Genomic DNA, 26,846 nt, shown 5'->3' on the forward strand with positions numbered 1-26,846 from the left:
TAGCATCACATTGGGAGTTAGAGCTTCAACACATGAATTTTGGATGGACAAAACATTCAGTCCCTGGGACAGTTCTTCTACACAAAATTAATGACCATATGACCAGGTGTACGGCTTGCAGCTCCACCCACTGGGAAAATTTTCCCTCGCAACTGTCTTTTAAGATCACCCCTCAGTGTGATTGCAGTATAGCCTCCATCATTTCTCAATTTTCACCCACTATTAAACCTGACTTATTTGTAAACCAAGCCTATCCCTTTCCTTCTCCTTTAGCTGGTTGTACAGGATTCCTCAAATAACCATTGGTGTGAGCTAGGGCAACTGTAACTTAGGAGTCTGGAATACTGCTCTGGCACTTACTCTTGCTCTCTGGTGCTGCTCAGGCTCAATTTAGGATGAACTACTATTGAATCTGTCTTTGTGGCTTGGTCGGTCTGGCAGCAGCCAGTTCCCAGAAACACAGTCACTTGGTGTCCCATAGTCAAGCATCTGTCTCTACCAGGGCCCAGAAACACGCCAGAGGCTATTTCTAGAAAGACATATAATCTCTGATGCTAATGGCATGGCCCTCCTCCAGAGGTCCAGGGGCCTGAGTGGCAATTCTCTTATAGGGGCTGGCTTTGAACTTGACACTGCATCCTTGCCCATTACTGATACCTCTGACACCATGGGGTCTGTCATAAAAGATGGTCCACATGGCTGTTTGCACTGCAGCCTGGACCTGCTGCAGGTTCCTCTCCTGCGCCCCACCTCTGCTGCAGGCTCCTCTCCTGCACCCCACCTCTGCTGCAGGCTCCTCTCCTGCACCCCACCTCTGCTGCAGGCTCCTCTCCTGCACCCCACCTCTGCTGCAGGCTCCTCTCCTGCACCCCACCTCTGCTGCAGGCTCCTCTCCTGCACCCCACCTCTGCTGCAAGTTCCTTCCTGCACCCCACCTCTGCTGCAGGTTCCTCTCCTGCACCCCAGCCCTCAGCCTTCTGCATCACCTGATACATGGACCGCAGCAATAATCCTGGGGCCTACCAGGTGTGCTACTTTCTCCTTTGTGGTGGAGGATTCACGACGCAATGATTTGTCTCGTACTTCGGAGGGGGCATCGTGGCATGCCTCTGCTTACTGGACTCCTAAAACCTTCACTGAGATGTCAGGTCCCTGAATCTTCATAGCGTTTATCTCCCATGCTCTTGAGCACATGTGTCTTAGAGAGGCCTCTTACTCTTCCTGTCCAATCAGTATGATGGTGTCAGTGTAACTGATCTGACTGATGTTCTGCATGATATACTGACAGCTTTGATCTTTTCTGACTATATTATGACTGGGGTTGTGATAATTAACACAGCCTTGGGGAAAATTATAAATAAATATTCTTATCTTTACCATTGTTTTTTATCCTCTTTTGTAATTGGAATGGAAAAGTACACATCTGCCAAATCAATTGCTGTATACCATGTACCTGAGATTTTATTAACCTATTCTAGTAACAGTGTGGCAAAACAGCTGTAATCTGTACTATTACTTGGTGAAGCCTGTGACAACATACAGTCATTATCCAGAATCCATCTAGTTTCTTCAGGGACCAGACTGGCAAATTAAATGGACATATGATGGTGACTTCCTTGAGATCTAGAAGGGTGGCACTAATTCCCCCACCTGGTTTGTGATATTGTTTTTGCTATACTGTATTTGCTGGGAAAGGGTATTTTCAGACGTTTCCACTTGGCCTTTCCCACTATGATAGCCCTTATAACACAGATCAAGGACTCAATGTGGAAGTTACTCCAACTTCCAGGTACATCAAATCCAATTATGCACTATAGGATGGCAAGATGACCACTGAATGGGTCTGTGGACCTAGTCATCCAACTGTGAACTGTAATCTATCTAGGATTCAATTTATTACTTGGTCTCCATAAGCCCCCTACTCTAACTGGTAAGTCTAATGATGCTTTAGTCTTCTGGTAGCAATGTTAATTCAGACCTATGTCTAAGAGTTCTTGAAATGTCTTGGTATTCCCTTCTATCCCAAGTATGCAGTCTTCTGAGTAAATGGCTATAAAACCCTTTGAGGAAGGAGTGGGGATATAATCATAGTATATGCTTTTCATGGAGTTGCATAGTACTTCCTCCTAGAGACCTGGAAATCTGTTCAGTCAATGAGTTCCAGTTCTGAAGATTGGCTCAGGGGCAAGAACTGAGCAAAGTATCATGACTTTTTTATTTGGGCAATCACACTCAACTTTCTGTTCCTGCAGTCTTGCCTCTGATTGTAGATTTTAAGTAGCACTCTTGTTAGCTATTCATCTATTTTTGCCTGTTCTGTTATCTGTCTCTACAACTTCTTGTAAGTCAAGCTCCCTTGGCTGTCCCTCCAACCTTGCTGGTTAAGATAATTTCATACCCTGACTTCTGGTGATTAAGTACTACCACTTGGTCTCCATTGCTTCAGGACACCATCATTCTCGTTGCTATTAGCCATCCAAGCTAATGTCTCTGCTATGGTCAGCCCGGGCCTGCAGAGGAGAACTACTACTGAACTTCTTAGCGATGTTGGTGCCTCTCTAACTGGTGCATTCTTCATGGCTTTGAGGAATATCATGTCTTCTGGGCCCTTTCATGGAATATAATCCTCTCTGGGCAGTCTCCTGGCCTCATCTAATGTACAGGCCTAACCTATACATTCTAGCAGGTGCACTTCCCTCAGGCCTTTGAATTCTTTCCTTTACTGTCTGCCAGTGCAGTTCAGGCATTTCCGCTTTGCTCAGCATTGGTCATCATATTCTCTAAGCTTCTAAGGGCCACCATAGCAGAGATTTTGACCCATCCCCTGGGGTTCTTGCCAGGGTGTTAAATCTCATGTCTTGAGAAAGTATCCCCATGTCAATGGATTCATGGTTATTCATTCTTATGTTCCAGCCCTTGTAATAAAGCATCCTCAAAATCCAGTCCCAGTGCTACTCCCCTGACTCCTCCTGGTATATGCTAGCTAATTCCTATAGCTCATTCAGAGTCATCTCTTTCCTCTTTTATTAGACCTAGTACTTTCCCAGTGGATTATGCTGGGATTTAGCTCTAGCTGGGTTGGCAGCCAGGAAAGGAAGTTGGACAGCTCCTGAAGGGAGCATCTATTGCCTTGAGAGATAAAGGTCTCTAAAGAGTCCTCCAGTACTGCGGAAGTGCTAGCCCTTTTCAGGGAGCGATGAACCACCTATACAGGAAAGTCTACAAAGCCTCAATCCTTGAAGGTATTCACTCACATGTTCCCATTCTATGTTTCAGAGTCCCAAGTTTTCTCAAACAGTGCCCTCATTTTAGCCTAAGAGATATGCCTTGGCTGGACAATTAACCATATCCTGGATTTTTGCAAGCATAACTCGTAAGTGCTGCATTTTCTCCTCATCGCTGTCTGCTCTCCCACTGAAGGCGATAATGTTCTCTTTATAAGCTTCCAAAGAGGCCCTCTGACTCTCATCCTTACACTTTAAGGTATTAAAACTACTGTCAACTATTCTCAGTTTTTCCTTATCTCTCTGTGGGGCATCAATACATTTAGTAATAACTGGCCAATGCCACTCTCTTTATATACAATGTTTCCCCCATAACCTTCAAATATGCTCGAATCAGCAACATGTTTCCCTCCGTTTGGATGTTTCCTGAGATAACCACCAGTGAAATCTTCAGGAATTGGGCTGTCACATTGTTTCAGATACTATATGTGCCCCAGACTCAGGATGGGTTGCTCCTTGCCAGCCAGGTGGTGGGTGATCCCAGAACCCCATCTTACTGTGTACTTTCTTGTACTTTTTATGGTATCAACTGGGTCAGTTTAGGTGGTCTGAGAAGCAGATGCCAAGATGGGATTAGAAGAGCAAGAGATTTGTTGGGGCAAATGTTTGTGAACAATAAAGGAAGAAGGAGCAGGAGTAAGCTGAGAAACCTTCACGTGGGAATAAGGTCTGACACCCAAAAAGAGAGGGAGAAGCAAGGATAAATAGGAGGAAGACCCTCGAACTGCAGAGCAGGTTTGACTAAGTCTCACTGACTTAAGGGGAGCTCTGGTGCAAAGACTGCTTGTTGGAGGAGTCCATCTGCATTTGGCAGAGGTGTGCATACTCTAGTACCCCTGCCGTGCTCAGTCCTAGGCTAGGAGCCCACAGACAGTGTGACCTCAAATAAAGCATACTTATGCTAATATATATTTGTTATTTGTCTGAAATTCAAATTTAACTGGCTATCCTGGATTTTCATTTACTTAGTTTGGCAACCCTTCCATAACGGCAGGGTTAAGGTTTTATGTAGGCACAACAGCATGGTCACCAACTCACTAAGGCTAATTTAGCTATTGATCTTGCCCACAACAGAGACCAATGATGAGTCCCAATATATCACCATTCTTGAAGAAAATCAACAAGTGACTTGGGGACAAGTTGACTACATTGAGCCTCTTCAGACTTGCATAGGGCAATGATTCATCTCAACTGCAATCAACACATTATGGATATGGGTTTGCCTTTCTTTCCTGGAGGACCTCAGACAGCGCCACTATTCAAGAGCATAGAGTGTTTGATCTACTGGGACAGGATTTTATATAACTTGAAATGGACCCAGAGATCCACTTTCTGGCCAAAGGAGTCCAACATTGGGCACATGCCTGGGATTCTATTATATACCACTCCACTGAGAAGGTGCTGGCCAGATAGAATGATGAAATGGTGTGTTGAAGCCACAACTGAAGTGTCAGCTTGGAGATGATACCCTGAGAGGATGGGGTGTTACCCACCAAGAAGCATTATACATCCTAAATCAATGACCATTATAAAGGAGGATATATAGGTTTGGGAACTAAGGAGTAGGAATAGGAGTTGTCTTGCTTATCATCACTCCCAGAGATCCACTGGGGGAATCTGTACTTCCCATCCTCATAATTCTGGGTTCTGCAGGTTTAGAGTTCTTGGCTCCCAGATTGTGCCTTCACCAGAGGACAACAACGAGTCCCATTAAATTTTAATCCACGGGTGGTACCTGACCACTTTTGGCACCAGCCAAAAGAACACAAATCACCATCCTGACAGGGGAAAGCGACCCTAATAATTGGGAGGAGATAAGGGCACTGCTATACAGTGGGGACAGGCAAGAATAGGTTTGATGTCTAGGTGACCCACTTAGGTATCCCTTAGAAATGACAAACAAGTCCTCCAGCCACGGCTTGAGAAGAGCAAGGTGTCCAGATCTCAGACCCTTCAAGGACGAAGCTTATAGTCACTTGACCAGGTGAGCTACCTAGATCAGGAGAGATACTAGCTGAGAGTGAGAGGAAATTCAGAATTGGTAGTGGAACAGACATGATGATTATCAGTTAAGTTCCTAAGACCACCTCCAGTGACAGGTGCTATAGTGTGTTTCATTGATCGTGTAAGTTTTCCTCAGGAAAAGAAGCTCAACATAACCATGGGTGAATTTCTCCAGATTTTATTTATCTGAAGCAAATGAGCCTGAACAAAGTGAGGGATGAACTATAGTGGGTACTGTGGTGTGCTACCAAGACCTTCCGCATCCGTGCCCCTTTGGGACTGAAGCTTTCATTTCTCCAACAGCTGAGAGTGCTGGAGGCTCACAGCCTTCAACTGAATCCTTCTCCAGACACATCCAAGTTCATGTCCCTTCCAAGTTCATGCTCACATCCAATAACTGATAAATGCAAGAGTATAAAGGCCCAGTCCCCTTGCCCTGATTTGTGACAATTTGGAAAGCCCACCCCAACTCCAAAACTTCCCATGTGTACAGCTGAGGACCTAATGGTGGCTGCATTGACCCCAAGAGCACTCCCCAGTCAACCTCCTGCACACTAATCTCAGTCTCAGAGATTGCTTCCCAGAAAAACTAACCAGTGATAGTGTGTTTTGCTATACATTTTTTTTGGCTTTTCCTTTAGTTATTATTTCTTAGTATGGACAAACTGGTGTTTTACGTCATGTTTATAAAGGCCTTTCCCATCCCAAGAATATAAACATATTCACCCATATTGTCTTATGATTTTCTTTAAAAGTTTTAAGATGTTTGTTTCATCTGTAATTTTGATGTAGAGAGAGAGATAGAGACCCAGTTTGTTTTTAAATGAGTAACTAGTTCTCCCGACACTAATTAATTTTTAAGTTCCTCTTTCCCCAAAACATTTCTAAGGTATAATATGCTTTTATCCTTTTTCCAATTTCTAGGTTTCAATGCTTAACTCATTTATCTTCCATTATGTTTAGTAATTGAAATGCTTAAATCATGAAATTTTCTCCAAGTGCAGTGTTGGCTGCATCCCATGAGTTTTAAAACACATGTAAGTTTTTCTTCATTAATTTAATTTTTTTGATATTATGCACCTAATTATGGTTTTAACTTCTTCATTTTTAAAGAACTGTTTACATGAGCTTTTTAAAATTTACAAATGGTAGGAATTTTATTTGTTTTTAGCTTTACTGTAGGGTGATTAAGGAATCAGGTTTGCACTATTTGTTTCAAAATGCATTTAAATATGAGTGCTCATAAATTTGCATGTCTCCATTGCTCAGGAGCCAGGCTTCCTTGTTCCCCCCCTGCATCTAATATAAGTAAAAGTGAGGAAATATTTTCCCTGTTCTAAATTGTTACTTGTAATGTGCTCTGGGTTAGGACATCAGAAAATACACAGTAGAGGCATGCGGATTTCTTACAGGGAAAGTGTCTGAGCATCATTTCAAGAACTTTATGGCAAAACTGTTGGCTGTTCAGATGTCATTTTGTCTCCTCCTTGGTTCTTATTGCTGTTTCTGACTTTCCTTAGAGTTGGATGTGTCAAAGTATGCCAGGGCCAACATTTCCCAATATACCTTTAGAAAGTTTGTTTGAAGGGTAATCAACCAAGATCTCCAGGCACGCTCTAAGCCAAGACAGGGTATTAGGATTTCTGGGGTCTGGCCCCACTCCACTACTGACTGGTTGTGTGATAATAGACACTCTGCTCTGTGCCTCAGCATCCCCACCTTTAAATGGTGGTGGTGGGGAGTGTTCTGTGTCTGATGGTCTTTAGGAAACTTCTAGGTGACTAGATGAAGCTAGAATCATGGGCAAAGCAAAAGGGACATGGAGGGGAGAAGTGGCAAAGGAGTAAGTAAGGGAATCAGTAAAAGGGGGCCACCCACTTGGTCACTCTCTTCCCTTAAGTTCTGCACTGAGAGAAGGGGACATGGTATGTGTGTGGTAGGTCTGGGAGTCATGGATGGGAGAGGGTAACAGACAAATGTTTGGGTCACTGAGTTAAGATATAAAACCTGAGCTGAGAGCAAACTTGAATGCCCAAGAAACCAGCCATACCTTCTATGCTTTGCTGATATATTTATTGATATATTTCCCCTTCTCACTTGATGGTGACAAAAAGCAGATGGATCCCCATCCTACCCACCCCCCAATAAAATACAGACACAGATTTCATTCAGCATATACAAGCATTGGGGCGTGTCCAAATTCACCTCACTGGGTTACCAGAGCCACAAGAGGTTAGATCTTAGGGGCAGTCTGAGCACCTGAGGCCCAGGAATTGAGCAGGCCAATGCTGAAATTAGGCTGCCACTCTGGGCCCTGCCACTGGAGTGCCAGCAGAGGCTATAGAATCAAATCATGGTGAAAAGAGCTGCCTAGCCCTGTCATGTGGTATAGAAGGTGACAGTGGGCTCCTGGGTAGTTTCCAGTGAGATCCACAGTCCCATAGAAATCTGTGCCTCAGGGTTCTCATCTGCAAAATGGGGATAAGAATCCTGCCCTGAATATATCACAGGGCTATGAGACTCAAAATAGAAATAATTTGTCAAAAGTGCTTTTGCAAAAGGTAAAGTGCTATACAAATTTAAGGGAATTCAATTGATTGATTGTGATTGTCAGAGTGCCCCAGGGATAGGAGTGGACTGGCTCATGGGTCCAGGGGCCAAGGAAGCGGCAAAACTCCTATGCTGTGCCTTAGCTGGGCACCAATCAATGCGGGTAATGCCCGCTGCAAAGCAGAGTTCCCTTAGTTTCTTGGTTCCAGGAAGTCACCATGGCCTAGCACCTGGGTCGGGGCTGGGAAAGTCACTGGGAAAATTACAGAAAGAGTCACAAGGGTCAAGGAGGAGGAAGAAGGTGGCATAAAAAGCAGGGGGTCATTAGTATTATCACACACAAAAATAGATACCCACTGGATGCAAGGCATTGAATTGGTACTGCAGATGAGGAATGAAGGCCAGCGGGGAAGGGAGATGGAGATGTCACAGCAGCAGAGGGAGGGATACTGTCCTCAATTGCTGACTCCCCTCCTCCTAAAGGGATAATGCCAGTGTCCGTCTATCTGCAGGGGAAGGGAGGGCAGGGAGACAGAATCAAGAATATAATAATCTGACTTAAGGATGGGGATTCCCTCCCGCTGTTAACACTGCTGCCCAGCACCTTAAGGAGGTGTCAGGAACAGGCAAGTAGCTGGTCTGTGCACTTTGAGGCTGAGGCCAGAGCTGGGCCTGGAGCACCACAAAGGCAGTACTGGGTTTCTGGGAAAAGGCAGTGGGTGTTAGCCCTTTTGGGAGATAGCTAATCCGCTCATACATGGACACCATCTTAGGGAGCTGGTCACTGAGAGCCTACCTTTTGAAGCCTGAGCATCATAAATGCCCCTTGAGGAATAGAGAGGGGTGTCATTTTACTTGAAATGGGCTGCTAAGGAGATTCAGTGAATGGGCCAGGTAGGGGAGAGGGCCAGCAAGGACCAATTCCCTGCAGGCTTCTATTTGGGCAAGGGGGAAGGAGAGACACTCTCTAGTTGCTCCTGTTGCTGCTGCTGCTTTCCCCCAACTCCCTAGGCAAAGGCTGTGGGACCTCCTGGGGAACTGGGGAGGCTGCCCCACAGGGTACCAGCTGGTGCCTACAGGTTAAGGCAAACAAGCCAGTAGAGCACATTGAAGAAAAAGAAGGTGACTGGGAAAATCACTCGCGAGTAGTTATCAAGGCGGTAGACATGGATGAAGAGGCGGCCCTGCTGCCAGGTGCTGCCCTCACAAGTGGGGACCGTGCAGCAGTACTTCTCGCACCACTTGCAACAGCCACCAGGGCGAGGGGTGCTGCCTGGCCTGACGGACTGCCGGGCTGGGCAAGATGGGCCCTCCTCTTCCTCACTCTCCTCTTCCTCACTTTCCTCCTCTTCCTCGGAGTCCTCAATGTCGCACACAAAAGCTTCCGGATGCTCGATGACACGGACACGGGAAGGGGTTGGGTCATGCGCATGGGCACGAGGCTGAAAGGAACAAGGGAAGAAGTCAGAATAAGGCAAGGGAAGGTGAACCAAGCCTAGGTGCTGCCTCAGGGTTTCCTGGAGATTCCGTCCTTGGCACACTGTTTCTTGCCCCCCCCCCAGAATTCCCACCATCACATCAGAAAGTTTACTCAACTCCCCCCAAAGCCCCAGGTTACCCCCATCACTTGGTGAGCTGGCCACCCACGTGTCATGAGTCCTAGTGCCCTCACTTGCATGCCTCCGTACTCCAAAGCCTTGCCACCACTCCCATACCCAGCTCATACATGGCGAAGTTTCGGAGAACCACGGGGTGCTGTCCGGTTGTAGGTCAGGAAGTTGAGCACAGCAAACTCCATCAGAGCACAGAAGCAGAAGATGAAGCAGATCGCAATATAGAAATCCAAGGCTGTGATATAGGAGACACGTGGGAAATTCTTCCGGGAAAAGGTGCCCAAAGTGGTCATGGTGAGTACAGAAGTGATCCCTGTGAAAGCACAGGAATGGAGGTGGGCGGAGCTACTGCTCTATATATTACACTTTGGAAAGGACCCCTGAAAATGCAATTCTGTGCCTCATGTGTATGCCCACCTTACCCACTTACCTAAAGAAGTCCTGGCTGGAGCACAGTCTTTCTTGATCCAAAAGGAAATCCAGGAGATCATCGTGGTCACAGAAGAAGGAACATAGTTTTGAAAGGCCACAAAGCCAAACCTCCTGCTCACGTTGAAGAAAAGCGTCATGACTACGTAATCGCCTGGAAGATATTTAAAAAATATCACTTCATTACAGCATTGCCATGAGGGTCTCCCACACGCAAGACATGCATATTAAGGGTCCTATTGTTCAGCTCATGGGATGCCCACCACGGTCCTAGGATAGAGGCACATTAATCCAATGCCACACACGGAGGATCAGAAGAAGCCCGAGAGAAGACTCACAACAAGACCCATGGTCAGTTAAGAGCTAAGCCAGGGCTAGAACCTTAATAACTTCTTTCTCAGTTCGCTGTCCCACATCCCACATCTGTCTTACCAGGGTGGGGGACAGAATAGTCAAATGAAAGCAGTAAAATCAGTTAGGCTTCTAGATATCAGAACCACACAGCTAATGTCCAGATGCCTGACTGAGGCCTTTACAACCACTGAGGTGCCATATCTAGTCTGCAGAATCATTGCTTTATATGTGCACTACTGACCCTTACAATGTATACTCTCAGGAAATGAACTAAAAGTGATCTGTGGTGGGGGAAGCACAGAAGCTATTCAGCCTCCTTCCTATACATTCATATGCTGGTGAAATGCCTTAGTTAGCACTGTTCCATCGATGGCCAAAAGAAATCACTTGCCTACCCCAAACCTCTGATGGTTCCCTGCTCCACAGGAGCTACAGAATCAAGTCTACACTCTGTAATCTGACACTAAAGGCTCACCAAAACCTGGCTCCAACTGACATCTTACATGTACACCCTACTCTAAGCTAACCCCATCTACTCAGATTCCCTAAGATATCATGCATATATTTATACCAATATTCAAACCCTGGACTCCCTGTTCTTAGTCTATTACCCTAGCCCAAATTGAGTGTTTCAAGAAAATAGAAGAAGAATTAGTTGAAAGTGAAAATTTCAGTCAGCCCTCTAGATGTCAGGTCTGCAGAGTATACATCCACAAGGCAGACTGAGGTCTTCGCATTCATTGGGTATCATGTCCTTGATGTTGGCTCTCAGCCTAGATAGTGATGGCTCCTACAGGACCTGATGACAACCTATATCTACAGTTGGCATCTTCTACTGTACATTTCATGTTGCCTTATACTCTGACACACCCATCCCAAACACTCTGCATGCTCATCATGACTCCAGGGATTTTGGAGTCCTTTCTGAGGCCAGAATATCCCTTTTTGCTCTCAACATCATGTTGGATTTATAATAGTTCAAATTCTGGCTCCTTAGTGAAGCTAAGCTCCAACTTTCCACCTCAGTGATGCTGTAGAATTCCCTGGCCTTGAGTTAGGTGGGTTTTTAAACCCCTTCACGACAGGGCTCATCTGAGCCCTGTTGCTACACTCCTGCCCATCCATGCACAGCACAGCCTGGAACCTAGCAGATGCTCAACAACTCTTGCTACTTCCTGGCAACAGCTTTGTAAGGCATACTAGAACACTAACCTGTTCGTGTGTCTTCCTATTTTAGAAAATAGATCACCTGCCCAGCACGTCTGGGTATGTTGGGACTGAATGAGAAGAGCAGCCTTTCCTACTCACCTTGTCAGCACTGACACTCAAGGGGCAAGACTTCTCAGAATCTTCTGGAAAAAGGCAAGGAAGTAGCCTGGGGTCAGTTGAATACCTGTGTCCAGAATAGCAGCTTTGTGGATAGAACTCCTCCTCCAGGGCTGCTGCAGGGACCACTCGCACTTGCCTACTAGCCAGAATGTATTTATCAAGATCCTAGTTCCCTTGTCCTGGGGTCTTGACTGCAATTTAAGACAGCCCTACGCAGCTACAACCACTCCCCACAAAACTTTGCTGAGTTTATATATTCTTGTTACAACAAGATTTATTATTCTATCAGCTTTTTCTATTTTTATTTTATTTAGTTCAGCAAAGAAGAACCTTCTGTACTTGTCAAGAGATGGGAATTTGTCTTTTAAGGCCAAGTGAAGGATATTAACACACACTTTCTTATTTCTGAGGAATGGAGGAGCATGGGTAAGGGAAAAAAAGATACCTGGGGCTAAGGAGCCAAAGGGGGAAAAAGCTAAAGATGCTTTCTGCTCTTATCTGCTTTAGCCAGACCACAGTTGGTCACTGCACTGTCAGAGGAACACAATCAAAAAGACTGTGTCCAGAGGACTGGGACTAGAAGGATGAGTGGAGCCAAAGCTTTGAAGAACAAGGGGGAGGAAAAAGAACTACGGTTGTATAGTCTATAAAAGAATATGACCCAGGGCTGGAACCATAATACTAGTTCTTTGATCTTGACCCTGTGGAAGACTGACTGGACTTACTGTAAGCTCAGTATTTCTAGGGAAAAAGAACTAAGTCTAATGGGTGGAAGTTCCAGAGACCTCTATTTCAGATGAACAGGGAGATTTTTCTGATGAACAGAATTGTCTAGAGAAGGAAGAAACTCCCTTGCGAGAAAGCAAAATCCTAATCATGGGTAAAATTCTATCAAAAGCTCAACAGCCAACAGTGAAAGATGACTCACTCACTGGGGGCAAGGCTGGACTCTCTGAATGCCTCCTGAAGCAGAGATTCTCTGGTTGAAGGCCCAAGGTGGCCAGAGTAGCATGCTACCACTTCATTCTGAACCCTTAGGAGCTGAGTACATAAGTCTGTTCCAGATGGAGAGAACTGCCCAGGGACTGACTGAAAGAGTTTGGGTCCAGTCCCAAAGATAACTATGATACTGAAGAAACCATGATTCAAGATCAACTCGTCTCTAGCAGAAGAGAAAGAAGCCCTTCTCCTTTCTCCCAAGAACCCTCTTCTCTCCCAAGGAGGACTGGTGCTTACCTATTGTCATTGCTTTGGTGATGATGCTGGCTCTGGGGCTTTGTAGTCACTAGGGCACCATTTTGAAACAATGCACAACCATCTACTAAACGGAACCACTAGTGACTTGAAAGCCCCTGGGCCTTGTCTCCTCTGCTGCTTTTTGATGATGGGTCCCCAACCTGTCTGGGGAAACTGAGGTGCAGAAAGGCAAGAGGCATGCCAATGGTTAGCTGGCAGAAGAGCAAGGGTCCTAAGTCAAAGGTAGTAAAATTGTTTACCCAGAGCCCCCGAGAAAAAGGAAAGCATTTGTAAAGCAGCCCTCTGCCCCTGCCTAGTGCTGTGCAAGCAAAGCTCTAGCCGGATGAGCATGAGCTATCCCTCACCCAGTGACCAATTCAACAAGTAAAGAAAAAGCAGATTTTCCGCCTAGCCACATGGAAGCAAAGCAAGACGCTTCCCATGGCAAATGGCCGGTTGGGTGACTGGTTCCATCCGTATTCTGGCAACGATGAGGGCAGTGCCACCACTGCCCTGACTTGGTCAGTATGTGTGAAGAGGGTTTCCAGGGCTGCTCTGGGAGCAGCGCTAGGGAGGTCCCTTGGCTCCTCATTCAGATCACCTAGGAACACAAGCAAAGACACTCACACCTAATTGGGAGCTAAAGTTTAAGAGACCCAGGACCCTCCCCTTTAGTCCTTGTTAGGGACAAGGTCAGAAAACCAGTGATCACCATGTCCACGTTGAATCCACCATGAAGTCTTTCACAGGAATCTGTGCGTATCAGACCTGCTCCTTTAAAATAAATGTTGATACAGCAGCCACTGTAGCTGCTGAAACCTCCTCCATATTATCCCAGCCCTCACCTAGTTGATGACACAACTCAAGCCTCCACCTCCCATTAGGAAGGACTTTGCATCCCACTCAACTAGAACCACTTGGATTGCTTCTGAGTATGGAGAAGTCACATGACCTCCATTTCCCAAAGTCATCCAAGTAGGTCAGTTGTAACAAAGACTTCGAAACTGAAGGGTCTGCATGACAAACCTAGTTGCAAATTCTGACAGCAATAAAACTTAATCTACTTACCTACCCTCTCCGGGGCTTGGCAAAGCACTTACTTCTTTGCAGATGAGACTGAGATGTAGTTACAAAGTCTCAGTTTCCTCTGCAAACAGTTGTAAGTGCTTAGCATTTACAAAACAGGAGCCATGTTCTACAGTATTTTCATGGGATGATTACATAAGCATTTGGATGAATGGATGGCCACCTCCAGTCATCCCTACCACCCTCCTGGGCCTCTGCTGCCTAGCCCTGGCTCAAAGGCACACTTACCAGCTAGGGTTGTGATAGTTTCAGTCGTGTTGCTCACTCCTATAAATTCAAACTGGAAGAGCTTCCAGGAATTACTCTCATTGATTTCAAGCTTGAAATTTTCCCACTTGTAGATGATCTCATTCTCAGGATAGGAAACTGTAAGGCAACATGGGAAGGAGAGTCATGTGAGACTGGGAAGCCCAGCTGAGGTCTCCACCAGCATGGTGTCTGACTCTGGCCTCACCAGCTGTGGGACCTTACCTCTCTTACCTCATTGCTGAAGTCCATCCAATAAGTGCATTTACTGAGCATTCCTCAGTACCACGCCCTGTGCTGGACATACAGAGACAAGCAAGGCAGGAGCCCTGCTCTCAAGCATTCACATTTTATTGAGTAAGACAGTAAGTACACATCTGTAATTGTTGGAATACCTCTGAGAAGCCTCTGCCCGTGGGAGAGTGTGGAAACAAAGAAGGGAAAGATCAGTTGGGGACACACCCAGAAAAGATTCCAGAGAGTAGGTGACATTCCCAATAAGTCTTAAAAGTCCAATATAAACACTCTGTGTATGGATGAGGCTGAAGGGGTGAGGAGGGTGTTCTCTGCACAGAAAGGTGAAAATGCCTGATGTGTTATGGAAATGTCAAAAGTTCAGGATGGCTAGCCCACAGAGGGTGGATGAGGTATGTAGGAGTAGAGAGCAGGGGCCAGTTCATGAAGGGCCTTGAGGGCTATTCTAAGCAATTTGGAATTTATCGATGAGAGTTCAGGAACGATTTGAAACTAAGAAGTGACCTAGTCTAGATGATGCTTCAGCTAGGTCACTCTAGTTTTTGTACGAGGATGGCCTGTTGACAGGGAGACCAGTTATGGGAGGCCAATTCAGTAACCCGGGCACAATAAAATGAATGAAGGCAGGATTCGAAGCTGTGGCAGTGAGAATGCAGAGAAATAGGATCGACAGAGCTTCGGGAGGGAACACCAACAGGATGTGTTGATTGAATAGATGAGGAGGTGAAGGAGAAAGAAGCATCAAAGTTCTTGGCTTGGACAACTGAGCGGGTGATGGTGCCTTTCAATGAGACAAATGGGAACACAGAAGCAACACATTTGTCTTGGGGGTAGCGGTTCGGTGGAGACCATATATTTAGTTTTGGACATGTTCAGCTTCAAAGTGAAGATGTTGCAAAGTCCAAGTGGAATACGACAAAGACCTAAACCAAGGTAGTAGTGACAGTGGAGATGGAGAGCAGACATACTTGAGATACACTTCAGAGGCCGGTGACTGAGTTGAGGTGGGGTGGACAGGAGAGGGAGGAACCCAACGTGAAGCCCAGGTTAAGCAACACAGTATTGTTATCAGGAAAGGAGATGAGGATGGATTGGGAGGCCCTGGACAACTTTGGCACCATCTTAGGGGAAAAAGCAGAGGCAGAAAAATGTAAAAGGAAAGGATGAGAAAAAGAAGGGGCCCAGCATGATGGCTCTGGGGCCCCAGAAACCTAAGGAGGTACTCACAGCTAGAGAAAGACAGAGGGCAAGAGTGAGAATCCATTGGAAATTTGAGCATGTGGAGTGAGCATCCAGCATCAATGGTCATCCTGGAAGGGAGAAAGGAGCCTCATTAGGCTGACCCTGAACACTTAGGTATCCACCCAGCTTGGGCCTGGGGACCACCACCAATGTGTGGCAATGGTGGGAGCTGAGACAAAGAGCTCAAAGGAGAGACAAAAAGAGAGGAAGAGCAGCTTGGAAATATCTGGCTACTCTGGTCTCCATCATCAGAGAAACGTATGGACTAACTTAGATGGACTTTTGCCTCTTGCCCATCCCAGCTTCAAGGACCTGCCAACACTCTCCCACTCTTTATTGCCTCCCTGCCACCTTATCACCTGTACACAACCTTTCCCAGCCAGGCATTCAAGTACCCAGCCTGGTCTTAGGTATCTTTCCAACTGCTGTGTTGCTGCTCCGCCTGGACAATTCCACCACTGTGGACGTGTCTTTACATCCAGTGCCCACTTGGGGTGGAACCGTCCACACAACGCAGTCACCGTGCTACATTCTAGTTGGGGGAGCTCTGGACTTGGAGCCAAGTAACTAGATATCAGTCCAAGCTCTGCTACAAACTTGGTGTGTGGTCTTAAGCAATATCTTTCTATTTTGAGGCCTTAGTGTGTGTGTCAGTACAAGAGGGGATTGAGCTCATGGTCTGGGAAAGCTGGAGGGGCCCTTAGAAGTATCATTCAGGATGAAACCTCTGTCCATGTTTCTTTGGCAAAAATTCTCAGGAGGGGAAGAAGAGTCTCAAGAGGCAAGACTCCAGAGGCTTGACGTACCTGATTGTGTACAACACCTTGCCATCCTTGTGGATGCGGACCATCTGGTTCGGCATGGTGATTGAATGCTCTTGGGTCCTCTTAGAATTCCTAAAAAAGGTGTCTGGGATCCATAACAGGCTCACCAAGTTGCCATTCAGAACAAAGCTTTCAAAGCTGCCATTGAAACGAAGGCGTTCATCATACCAAGTCTGGTAGAAGGTGATGTCAATGGTGTATTCCTGGTGGCAAGGATAGAAAAGCACACATTTGGGGCTGTGCAGGCAAAGAACATTCCCATGCCATCCTGTGATGGGCCTATCAAGTAGATAGGGACCCACTTAGGTTTGCACAGAGGAAAACAGCATGAGTTTGGCTGTAGGATGTTTTCTATTTCCAGGTATTCCCAAAAGAAGAAAACATTCCTGAATGAACAACAATCTGGGAAGATGCATTTAATCCAGAAACACACAGGTGATGGCGGTTTAATTGTACAGGCTGGGCTCATCACATCACTACTCCCTTGTAGCAGGCCAACAGCCTCTCAGCCCCCATATTTCCATAGCAAATCAAAGATCTCAGGTCAAAATCATTCTAAACATTTACAAACACACACACTTTTGATTGCATACAGTGAAGTTGCCCCTTTCAGCTTTTATTTGGGGAGCACAGATGTTAATTAACCCATGATTATTTGATCTCTAGATATTGCATAGCCCATAAATTATTTTTTTTTTGAAGATAAGGATTCAATGTAATAAAACTTTACCACTCACAGACATGCAGAGGGAGGTAGTCTGAGGTTAGAGTAGCAACTAATTAAAGAAATTTTAAGGGATTGTAGTATTTAACCAAAACATTTACAGCCAGCCCTCTGTATCTGTGGGTTACACATCTGCAGATTCAAACCCCCCCCAAAAAATTCCAGAAAGTTCCAAAAAGCAAAACTTGAATTTGTCCCTCACTCGCAACTATTTACATAGCATTTACATTGTATTTGGTGTCATAAGTAATCTAGAGATGATTTAAAGTTTACAAGAGGATGTGCATAGGTTATATGTAAATACTACACCATTTTATATAAGGGACTTGAGCATCCTCAGATTTTGGTATCTGTGAAGGGTGGGAGGTGTCCTAGAACCAATCTGCAACATATTCTGAGGGAGGATTGTACTGAGAGTTTTCTATGTACCGGACACATGCTGTGTGAACAAAATTCTTATGATTGGACTCTCAAGAAGCTTACAATTCTCATTAGCCCATAAATTATTAAACATCAAAAAGAATGTTTAATAGCAAGAAGCATGAGAAGCTAGAGATCTCACCACTGGTATTGAAGAGAGAAAAAACAGACTGTAATAGAACTGCAAGCAGCTGGAACAGCAAGTACCACAACTATGCCAAGGTAGAACCTTGAGGGCTAGGCCAATCTCCTTTATTTTAGAGGTAGCAACACTGAGGGTCAGAGAGAAAGGAGCCTGTTCAAAGTCAAACAGTTAATGGGAACATACTGGCTCTGATGCTCAGAGCACCGTTGCCATGGTCTTGCCCTGGGACGACCTTCACCCATCTTCCTCTCCAGTGCTTACTTCACTTGCTCCAAGAATCCCTTTAGGATCAAGGTCCAGTTTTCCTCTGCAGGACCCCTAGGTCTTTCCCCTGAGTTATCCTGCATCAAACAATGAACACCAACCAGAAACCCACAACCTGGGAGGCCTGTAGAGCCCTCAAGGTGGGGATGCAGAGGGTCAATACAATCCCTGCTTGCCTTTGCTGATCAGGCCAAAAGGTGGTGAGAGCCACTGCAAAATTGCAGGGAGCCAGGCCCCCAGGCCGAGAATGTTCCCTGGAGGAGTCCAGAGCATCACACAGGAAAAAGCTGGCAGCCTGGCTACGCTTCACATGGAAGCCCCCCGCCCTGCCTTGCCCAGCCACACCAGCCTTCGCAAGTGGCCTTCAGGGTGGCTCTGCAGTCCTAAGTGGCTGGCAGTTCCCAATTGGCCTACAGAACTTCTGGGCAGCCAGAGGAAGCCTTCCCCTCTACAGTCCACGCCTGGCTCCTGCTCTGTGTTAGAGTGTTTCAAATGAGCATTTAATTTCTATTTAACAAGATTCCAATTGTAACTTCACTACACATCAACTGATAACTAACGGTTCAGTTTTTCCCCAGTTTGACAAGGGGGCTTGTTTTCTCTCCCTGAGGACAAATTCTGTGCTCTACACAACCTCTGACTGACTGAAGGATGTTGGAACTCCTCCTCACCAAGCACTGGACTCTACAGAATCATCAGAGAAAAGTAGCCTGTACAAGGACTGGGACCTCCCACAGCTTTAAAGAACTATTTGGAACTATGTAGAAGGCCAGACTTCTCCGGGAAATTTAATACCACATGAGTGTTTGGAATGTTCTAAAGGCACTTGGCCCAGGCGATAGCACTATGTTACCGGCCAAAGAAAATCAAATTGTTGGCTCCTCTTTGGACCAGCTCTGTGTTGCATGCCAGGTTCGGTGACTGCTGGGTTATTAAACTGTATCTCTCAGGCTTGTCAGGTATCATCACTTCAGGTGAGACCAATGCTGCCAACATTAGTAGGCATAGAGCAAAGAGGGAGAGGGTATTCAGCTACTGTGAGTGGGGCTGCTGCTCTGCTGCCACACAGGTTCTTGCAGATGATAGAAATAGGTTTCCCAAAATTGTATCTTACGCAAATAGCAAGGAGATTGTAGCCACAGATTTTCTACTACTCTTCAGGCCACTTTCTCCATCCCCCCACCAATGATCTGAAAGGTCCCTTTCCTATTAAGAGTAAACAGTGGTCATGATGGTGGACCAGAAGAACTCAACCTCTGGCTCAGAACCCAGCGTTTCTTAGTTTATCAACAATTTTAATCAAACTGATTGCTAAGTTCATACTCACTTAGTGGTAAGCACATTGATAACAGCAAAGAGTAAATCTGACATCAAGGGAAGAGGAAGAAAAGAACTTTAAAATGTCAATAGAAACTCAAAAAGATCTGTCTCCTCTCATGTTTCTCTTCTTCCCTGTTATTTCCCAAAAGTTTATGGCTTCCATCTTCAGCAGTTTTTCTCATGCTCTTGCTCACTCTAAGGGAAGCCACCTGCCACACTGTGAGCTGCCCTGTGGAGAGGCCCACATGGCAAGGACTGTGGAAGGCCTACAGACAGCAGCCAGAGAAGAACTGAACCCTGCCAACAACCATGTGAGAACTTGGAAGTGGATCCTCCCTTAGTCGAGTCTTCAGATGAGACCCCAGCCCCAACTGACACCTTAACTGCAGCCTTGTGAGACCCTGAAACAGAGGACCCAGCTAAGTCATGCCTGGATTCCTAACCCACAGGAGCTGTGACCTAATGACTACTTGTCATTTTAAGACACTGTGTTTTAGGGTAATTTTTTTGCATAGCCATATATAAGTACATTGTGCCTCAAGAACTAGGCAGCCAAACAAAGCATCACAGTGGGAAACCCCACTCTTCCACTCAGCCTATGTAAACACCTTGATCCTCCATGAATATTTACTTACCTTTGAGTGTCTATTTGCAAGTACCATCTCAGAGCCTAGACTCTGAGCTCACCCACTCACATGGTGCCTCTTGGGTACCAGTGTGTATGCTAAAACTGTGTCTGACTTGAGCCAGGTCAAGGCTATGGCTGTGATGGAGTTGGTTACCACAGCCTTCCTCATTATCAGGCTCCACAGATGAAAGTAACATTTGCAGAACATCTTTTATAATTCGTTTGCTCAGCTAACATATACTGGGTCCCTGACATCAAGACATAGTTGAGAGAGCAAGGCAGACAGAGTACATAATTACAGTACAGTGAGGTAGAGAAGGTCAGGTAAACAAGTGTGATATAAGTTGAAGGATAAGGTAGAAAATTGGAACAACGCCATCCCAAACTGGAAATAGCTTGAACAAAGGCTCAGAAGTACAAGATAGCCTGGGAACACACATATGCTAGTGTGACTAGTGCATGTGGTCTCTAAAGGGGTGAAAAGAAATAAAAGTAGAGCCCTGGGTTGGCTCTAGCCATGGAGAGCCTTGACTGCTAGAGTGTGGGGTTGAACTTCATGCTTTAAGCAGGGTCAGGACTGCAGGCGGCACATCACTCAGGAGGCCAGGTTAGTAGGTAGATTGGGGGGGTAGGCAGGGACCTTGTGTTTTGTATATATCAAGTGGGAGATAATGGAGGCTAACTGGGGACAGTAGTGACACTGGGATGATAGCAGCAGAAAAGGAGACAAGGAACTAGGGCAAAATTAGAGAAACAGTCCTAGAGGAAGAGTTGGTAACTACAGGCTTAAGTCCAAAAAAAATCATTATCAGAAGAAAAGAGCCATGCCACTGTGTTGTTTAAAGCTGCTTTATTATTTTTATTTTGAATGAAAGACAGGAAGATACAGTCAGCAATCTGAAGGTCCTCTTCAGGCAGCAAGGGACTTGTCCCTTTCAGCCTCCTTCTCAAGTCCATGTTGGTTAAAATCTCTCCCCCGCAAAACTCTTGTTACAGACACACAGAAAAAACAAGTATGCGAAAGCCCCACTGTAATCAAAGCTCAGTACTCACCATGTCCAGGATAGAGATAGGCCCAAGGGTGTTGACAGAGAGCTCGACAGTGACCACAGTGGGCCTCTCTGTAAAGTAAGCAGAAGTGGCAGAGGTAAGTGTCAAACAGAAGCATGGGGCAGGGGAGGGTGTGGTCAGTGGGGAATAAAGGGGGTAAGGGTTGGACTACATGGTTTCAACATCCGATACCATTTCTTTCTTTATTCTTTCATGGCAAGACCCAATTCATAGACTGTTAAGAGCTGAACATACCTCGAAGGTCAATCACCTAGTCCAGTCATCTCATTTTAGAGTTGGACAAACTGAGGGTGAGAGAAGGGAAAAATCTAGACCAAGGTCAATGGCACTGCTGAGACTAGAGTTGACATCTCTTACTTGGCAGGTCACCAACAGTTGTTCCCGCCCACATGCAGGGCACGATCACCTACACCCCAGGCCCATTCTCCACACTTAGGCCCTCAACCCTCCTCCTCTCCGGGGTGGGGGAGAACTCTGTTCTGCTACTCACCGCCAATGCCAGGGCGCAGTTTGTAGTCATAGTTATTCAAGATACCATCCAGGATTTCAGTGGCTGTTGGCATTTTGCCAAGTCTGTCATGGGTGTCAATAGCAGTGGGCTTTATTTCTTCAGGGGGGAGTTCCGTATCAGGAGCCTGGGGCTTGGGGCCATAGACATCATCACCACTGGCAGAGGGTCCCTCCTCTGATTCAACATGAGGTCCTTCAATCCTAGAACATAAAAACAAACAAGTGAAGCTCTGTCCTCTGCTCCGTAGGGGACCCAGCTGGTACCTCTTGGGACAGAAGCAAACCAAAATAAGCCTGCAACCCAGGGCATAGTTAAAGAGTGACTGGTAACAGTAAATTAAGAGCCAGTAACAGATTATTCTTGTGAATTTCTTCTAAAGCTGCTGCTCTCTGGGAACTTCCCATGCTATCCTTTTTTTTTTTATGTTCATACTTTATTTTTTAAAAATCAATAACAAAAGCAAGTTCGAGATTTTAAAAGAATTTTTAACATAAAATCAAGAGGGTATTGGTGTATGAGCTCTGGCCAGTCAGCTGCCATTACTAGCCGTGGTCTTAGCCTGCCTGACCAGTGCCACCTGGGAGCAAATGGGCAGGCAGAGGGCCAGGATTGCTGAGGAATGCTCAGGAGAGCCACAGCACTCTCTCCCAGCGAGGGCTAGAACAGTGGGGAAATTCTGCATTTCTTTGCTTTTGGGATACTCCACTGCATTGGAGTTGGGGGCTGGGGGTAGGGGAAGCTCTGAGCACTGAGAAGAGACAAGGACTGTCATTCAGGAAATAGATGGTCAACAGGAGTCCAACCTGAGTGCCACAGCCATGCACCACAGCCAAAAAGTAATATAAAGATTTAAACTAAAAATTTTTTAAAACTTAAAAAAGCCATCTGCTAATGTATGAAGCTCACCGATGGTGTTAGAAATCAGGGTCATGCTACCTTTGCTGGGAGGCAGTGAGGAAGGGGGCACCAGGGGGTGTCTTGATACCAGTGTGATCATTTTCTGACAACTCATCAGCCGTGCACTTATGGTCTGAGCACTTTTCTGCATATATGTTCTAATTCAATAAAAAGTATTTTGAAATCTGCAAATATATGGACCTTATTTGAATCCTGATTTTAAAAGGCAAACCATAAAAAACAAAACAAACACGACAGAACAAAAATATATTTATGACACAATAAGGGAGATTTGAATACTGACTGGTTAGTTTCTTCAGCATGAAGAAGTTATTCTAAAAATTTTGGTGTGATAGTGGTATTTTATTATGTTTTTGAAGTCCTTATGATTAGAAATACATACTAAAATAATTGCATATGAAATGATACGATGTCTGAGATTTGCTTTAAAAGAATTTAAGCTGGAAATGGAGAGTGGGTGGGATACAGAGAAAATAAGACTGGCTATGAGTTGATAATTAATGAGGCTGGTGATGGGTACATGGAGATTCACTCTACTGTTCCCTGTACTTTTATATGTCTTTGAAAAAAAATTATAATTAAAAGCTTTTTAAAAAGCCATCATCGAAATTAATCTGTGAAGTTGGAAGGCAGGAGAGTGTTTTCCTTTGGGTGTACTTGGAGGGGGAATGTGGTGAAGCTTGTGAGGGGTGGGGGAGGGGACTGGCAATGTTCTATTTCCTGGTCTAGGTGCTGGTTACATGGGCATGTTTACTTTGTAAAAATCCACTCCTGATTTTTACACTTTTATATTCTGTTACACTTCCAAAATGATTTTATTTTTACAAAAGCAATCAGACAACTTGCTTCTTCAAATAAGGGGTTAACAGGGCAGGAGATGGGGGCATGGTCTCTGTACTGCAGACCAAGGAACTGCCAACTTGAGCAGCAAAATGCGCTTTCCTGCAGTATTTCAAGCTCTTAGAATTGCTTAACTGGCATACAGATGTGCCAAGTCTATGCCATTTCTTATGTCTGAAGTGGCTAATTCCCACTGTGGGCAAGGGAAGAACTGGGCTTGGGAAAAGCAGTTTCCGTTTCCAAATATCATATCCAGAGATGTCCTCTTTCCCTGAGGCTTTTCCCCCAGTCCTCTGAGTAGATCATGCCAGCCACCGTGAGAGGGGAGGAGGGAGAACTAGGGAACTGGCACCCTGCAAAATGAGTGACTTGAATGGGAGCAGGGCATGAGCAGGACTGGCACTGTTAGCCAAGACCACCCAAGAGCCTGCAATGACCCCTCCCAGAAGTCCAAAGCCAACAACAAAACCCCGAGGTTCGAGAGGCAAACAAACAAGCAAAGGCCCTAAGACCACCGAAGCCTTTCTGCTCCCAGACTACGTCTGCTATGAAAGTGAGATCAGAGGGTCTTGAGGTTGCTGTCATCCTACAAATAGCTTTTGTCAGTAAAAAACTTCAAATGAACAACAACAAAAAAAAAAACACCCTCATCCTGGGATCCTGGGATCCTTGGGGTTAAGGAGCTGCTGACAATGTATACCTTTCCTCAGCTAGCCATTAAGCCCACTTTCAAAGCTAGAAATAATAGAAAAGTGAAAACACTCGTGCACTGGACTAGTGGGATCTTTCCATGGGGGCTTTTCAGGCATCCACAGTCCTCTAGATGTGATGATCTAAGATGGAGGTGGATTTCTGCAACCCCTCCCCCATGGAAGATGCTCAGTCAACTAGCTGGGGAGAGGGAAAGGACCATGACAAGGGCCACTGGATTGTTTTTTTCCAAATCAGTCCTCTTTTTCGCCTTACAGATGGAGAAACTGAGCCCCAGGTGGGGGGAGGGGCTGTGCCCAAAGTCACACAAGTGATTTTAAGCTGAGCCTGGACCAGAGCGAGGTGGTTCAAGGTGGCCCTTGCCAGCACACCCCGCTGCCACCTCCCCAGCTCTTTAATGACATCACAGGTTGCCCTGCTGACACTGTCTGAACGTCAGTTACTGCAGCCCTTCCCCCTGGCTGGAAGGGTAGTTTCCATCACAACGGCCCCTATTCTCTGCTGTTTTCCTCTCTGCTCCCTCTCCCTCCTTCTGCACCCCAGACCCCTCTTCTGCCCTTACCAGTCACCATGTCATCTCTCCTAACCAGTTCAATTCACATCTGGAGTGATGTGGATGACTGGAAATTCCTACTAGCAGGCATTCAGAAATATTTACCAAGCCCCCTGATGAGGCCGGCCCCCCCACTCCCCAGTGCACCAATGAGTCAGCAGGGAGCCCCACAGCCCCTCCCTTAAGGAGCTAAAGCATTCCGGGGTGGGGAGAGAAGCCATCTCCCCTCTCCCCCTCCCCAAAACAGAAAAGCAACACAAGCCCAGTGACATGGAGGCTTCGAGAATGCTGGAAAGATCAGGAAGCTCAGGAACTTGTGACAGTTTGTGCCCAATGGGAAATCATCTCAAAAATACGAAGCAGTCATCTTCCACCCTCAAAAGCCAGAAATGCAGGGGACAACCTTCCTGGCAAAGTCCCAGGGCCAGATGAAGGTGTGAGGGAAGCTGGCTGCTCAGGGGAAACCTGCTGCTAGTCTTTGGAAAAGCGGAGAGGTATTGAAATGCAGGACCCAAACCACAGACCTAAGAGATTACCATTTCTGGCCTCTGGCTCCCATCTGCCCAAGACCCAGCAGGGTGTCTGGGGGGATAAGGGCGGAAGAGGGAAGCTGGCGGCAGAGGGGGGATGAGGTGGACGGCTGGGGTGGGAACTCTTAGAGGAAACCAGGGCTCCTGCCTGGGACTGGCACCAAGAGGAGCGGTGGGAAGGGAAGTAAGTAAAGTCAGAGTTGTCTGGCACAGTGCCTGGTACTCACTAGGCGCTCAGGGAAAAAAAAAAAAATATATATATATCTATATCTATATCTATATATATATATATATATATTTTTTTTTTTAACGAGAGGACAGACTAGCCAACACTCAAACATTTTAAGCGCAGTTTCCACCCACCGCCCGTCACCTTCCCAAAGTCCCCCCAGTCCCCAGAAGCGCGAGCCTGCCCTGGCCGCTCGCCTCTTCCCACGAAAGGCTCAGAAAGGGAGGGACCTGCTCTCTCGTTCCCGAGCCGACGCGGTGGTTTGGAGAGCGGGAGTCCCGAGGAGTAGAGGGAGGGGGGACAGGAGCGGCCAGGTGACAGGCGTCCCGTCTTCCTTCCTGGGAGCCCCTTCAAGGCCCAGGGAGCCCGTCCTAGGGGGAGCGGTGTGGAGGCTGGCCGCGCGCGTCGAGGGGACGCGGGACCAGGCTAGACCGTGCGAGGGCCAGGGGCAGGGTGGGCGCGGGGCTCGAGGAACACGGGGTGCGGGGGTCTCAGGAGCCGGCCTCGCTCCCGGAGAGAGGGAGCTGGGCTCGGAGGGCTCCTGGGTCCTGGGTTGGAGACTTACCTCGACGGAAGGATTACGAACGTGCCCAGGAGGATCAGGAGAACTTTGGTCAACATCGTGGCGGGGACCGGCGCGACCACCTGTGCGGAGGTCGCTGCGCAACGTCTGGCCGCACTGAGCGCGGTGTGGAGGGTTTTGTTGGGCTCCAACTTTCACTCCTCCCACTTGCCCCGCCCCGCGCCCCCCATCCTGGCCCCGCCCCCTAAGCCCCGATGGAAATCTCCGACGACGTGTTTGCTGCTGCGGAGGGAGGGCTAGGCTCCAGCGGGCGTGGGGAGGAGGAGGGAGAGGAGGAAGGAGCCCTGTCGCCAAGGCCCCCCGCCCCGCGCCGCCACCACCGCAGCGCTGCCAGACAGCCAGGAGCGGGGGACGCGGGGGAGGAAGGAGGAGGCGAGCCTGCGGTGTGCGGGCCCCAGGCGGGGAAACCGGCGGCCCGCCGCTGCGGCTGGGAGAGAGACTGCAGCCTGGGCCTGGCAGGGGCAAGGTGGGGGGCTGCGACCCCCTCCAGCCCGCTGGTGCGCATTGGGGTCAGACGGTGGCGTTCAGCCCTTGGCTCCCCCCACCACCTGTTGCATCTCATCACTTTCCCAAGTCCCCGGACCTCTGAGATTTCCCCACCCTCACTACACACCTTCCAGTCCTTCAGAGCACAGCCTTTCGCATCCAAAGGAAGCTGAGTAACTTAGCACCTTCCTTGGCACAGGGGAAAAAAAGAGACTTGGGAGTCTCCCCAGGGAGCTGTGATCTGAGTTACCCCACAGGCCATTTCCCCAGGTATTTAGGGGTGGGGGAGGACCCACCAACAGAGGACCAGCCCAAGGCATTCAGGGTAGGACTTCCTCTGATCCCAAAGGAAACACTGACACAATGTGGCTCACAGTTCAGTCCAGGGGCCTGGGTGTGAGAGGGACCACCTGGGGTGGAGGGACCTTGGAAATCCTCTTTCCAAGATTGGCTGCCTATAT

The 26,846-nt window shown here is 47.0% G+C and overlaps 1 protein-coding gene across 1 annotated transcript; it reads right to left on the reverse strand.

The window, feature by feature from the left end:
* Nucleotides 1–7,455: 7,455 nt before the first annotated feature.
* Nucleotides 7,456–25,937, reverse strand: GABRE (gamma-aminobutyric acid type A receptor subunit epsilon). The gene is made up of 9 exons (XM_059910689.1): nucleotides 25,882–25,937; nucleotides 21,515–21,735; nucleotides 21,007–21,074; nucleotides 16,435–16,655; nucleotides 15,614–15,696; nucleotides 14,114–14,251; nucleotides 9,882–10,034; nucleotides 9,565–9,764; nucleotides 7,456–9,280 (listed from the first exon to the last, which is right to left on the reverse strand). The coding sequence occupies exons 1-9, from the start codon at nucleotides 25,935–25,937 to the stop codon at nucleotides 8,912–8,914; spliced, it is 1,509 nt and encodes a 502-aa protein (XP_059766672.1). The 3' UTR covers nucleotides 7,456–8,911.
* Nucleotides 25,938–26,846: the final 909 nt, after the last annotated feature.

This window comes from Balaenoptera ricei, chromosome X (assembly GCF_028023285.1).
Source record: "Balaenoptera ricei isolate mBalRic1 chromosome X, mBalRic1.hap2, whole genome shotgun sequence".
In the NCBI taxonomy this organism is placed as follows: domain Eukaryota; kingdom Metazoa; phylum Chordata; class Mammalia; order Artiodactyla; family Balaenopteridae; genus Balaenoptera; species Balaenoptera ricei.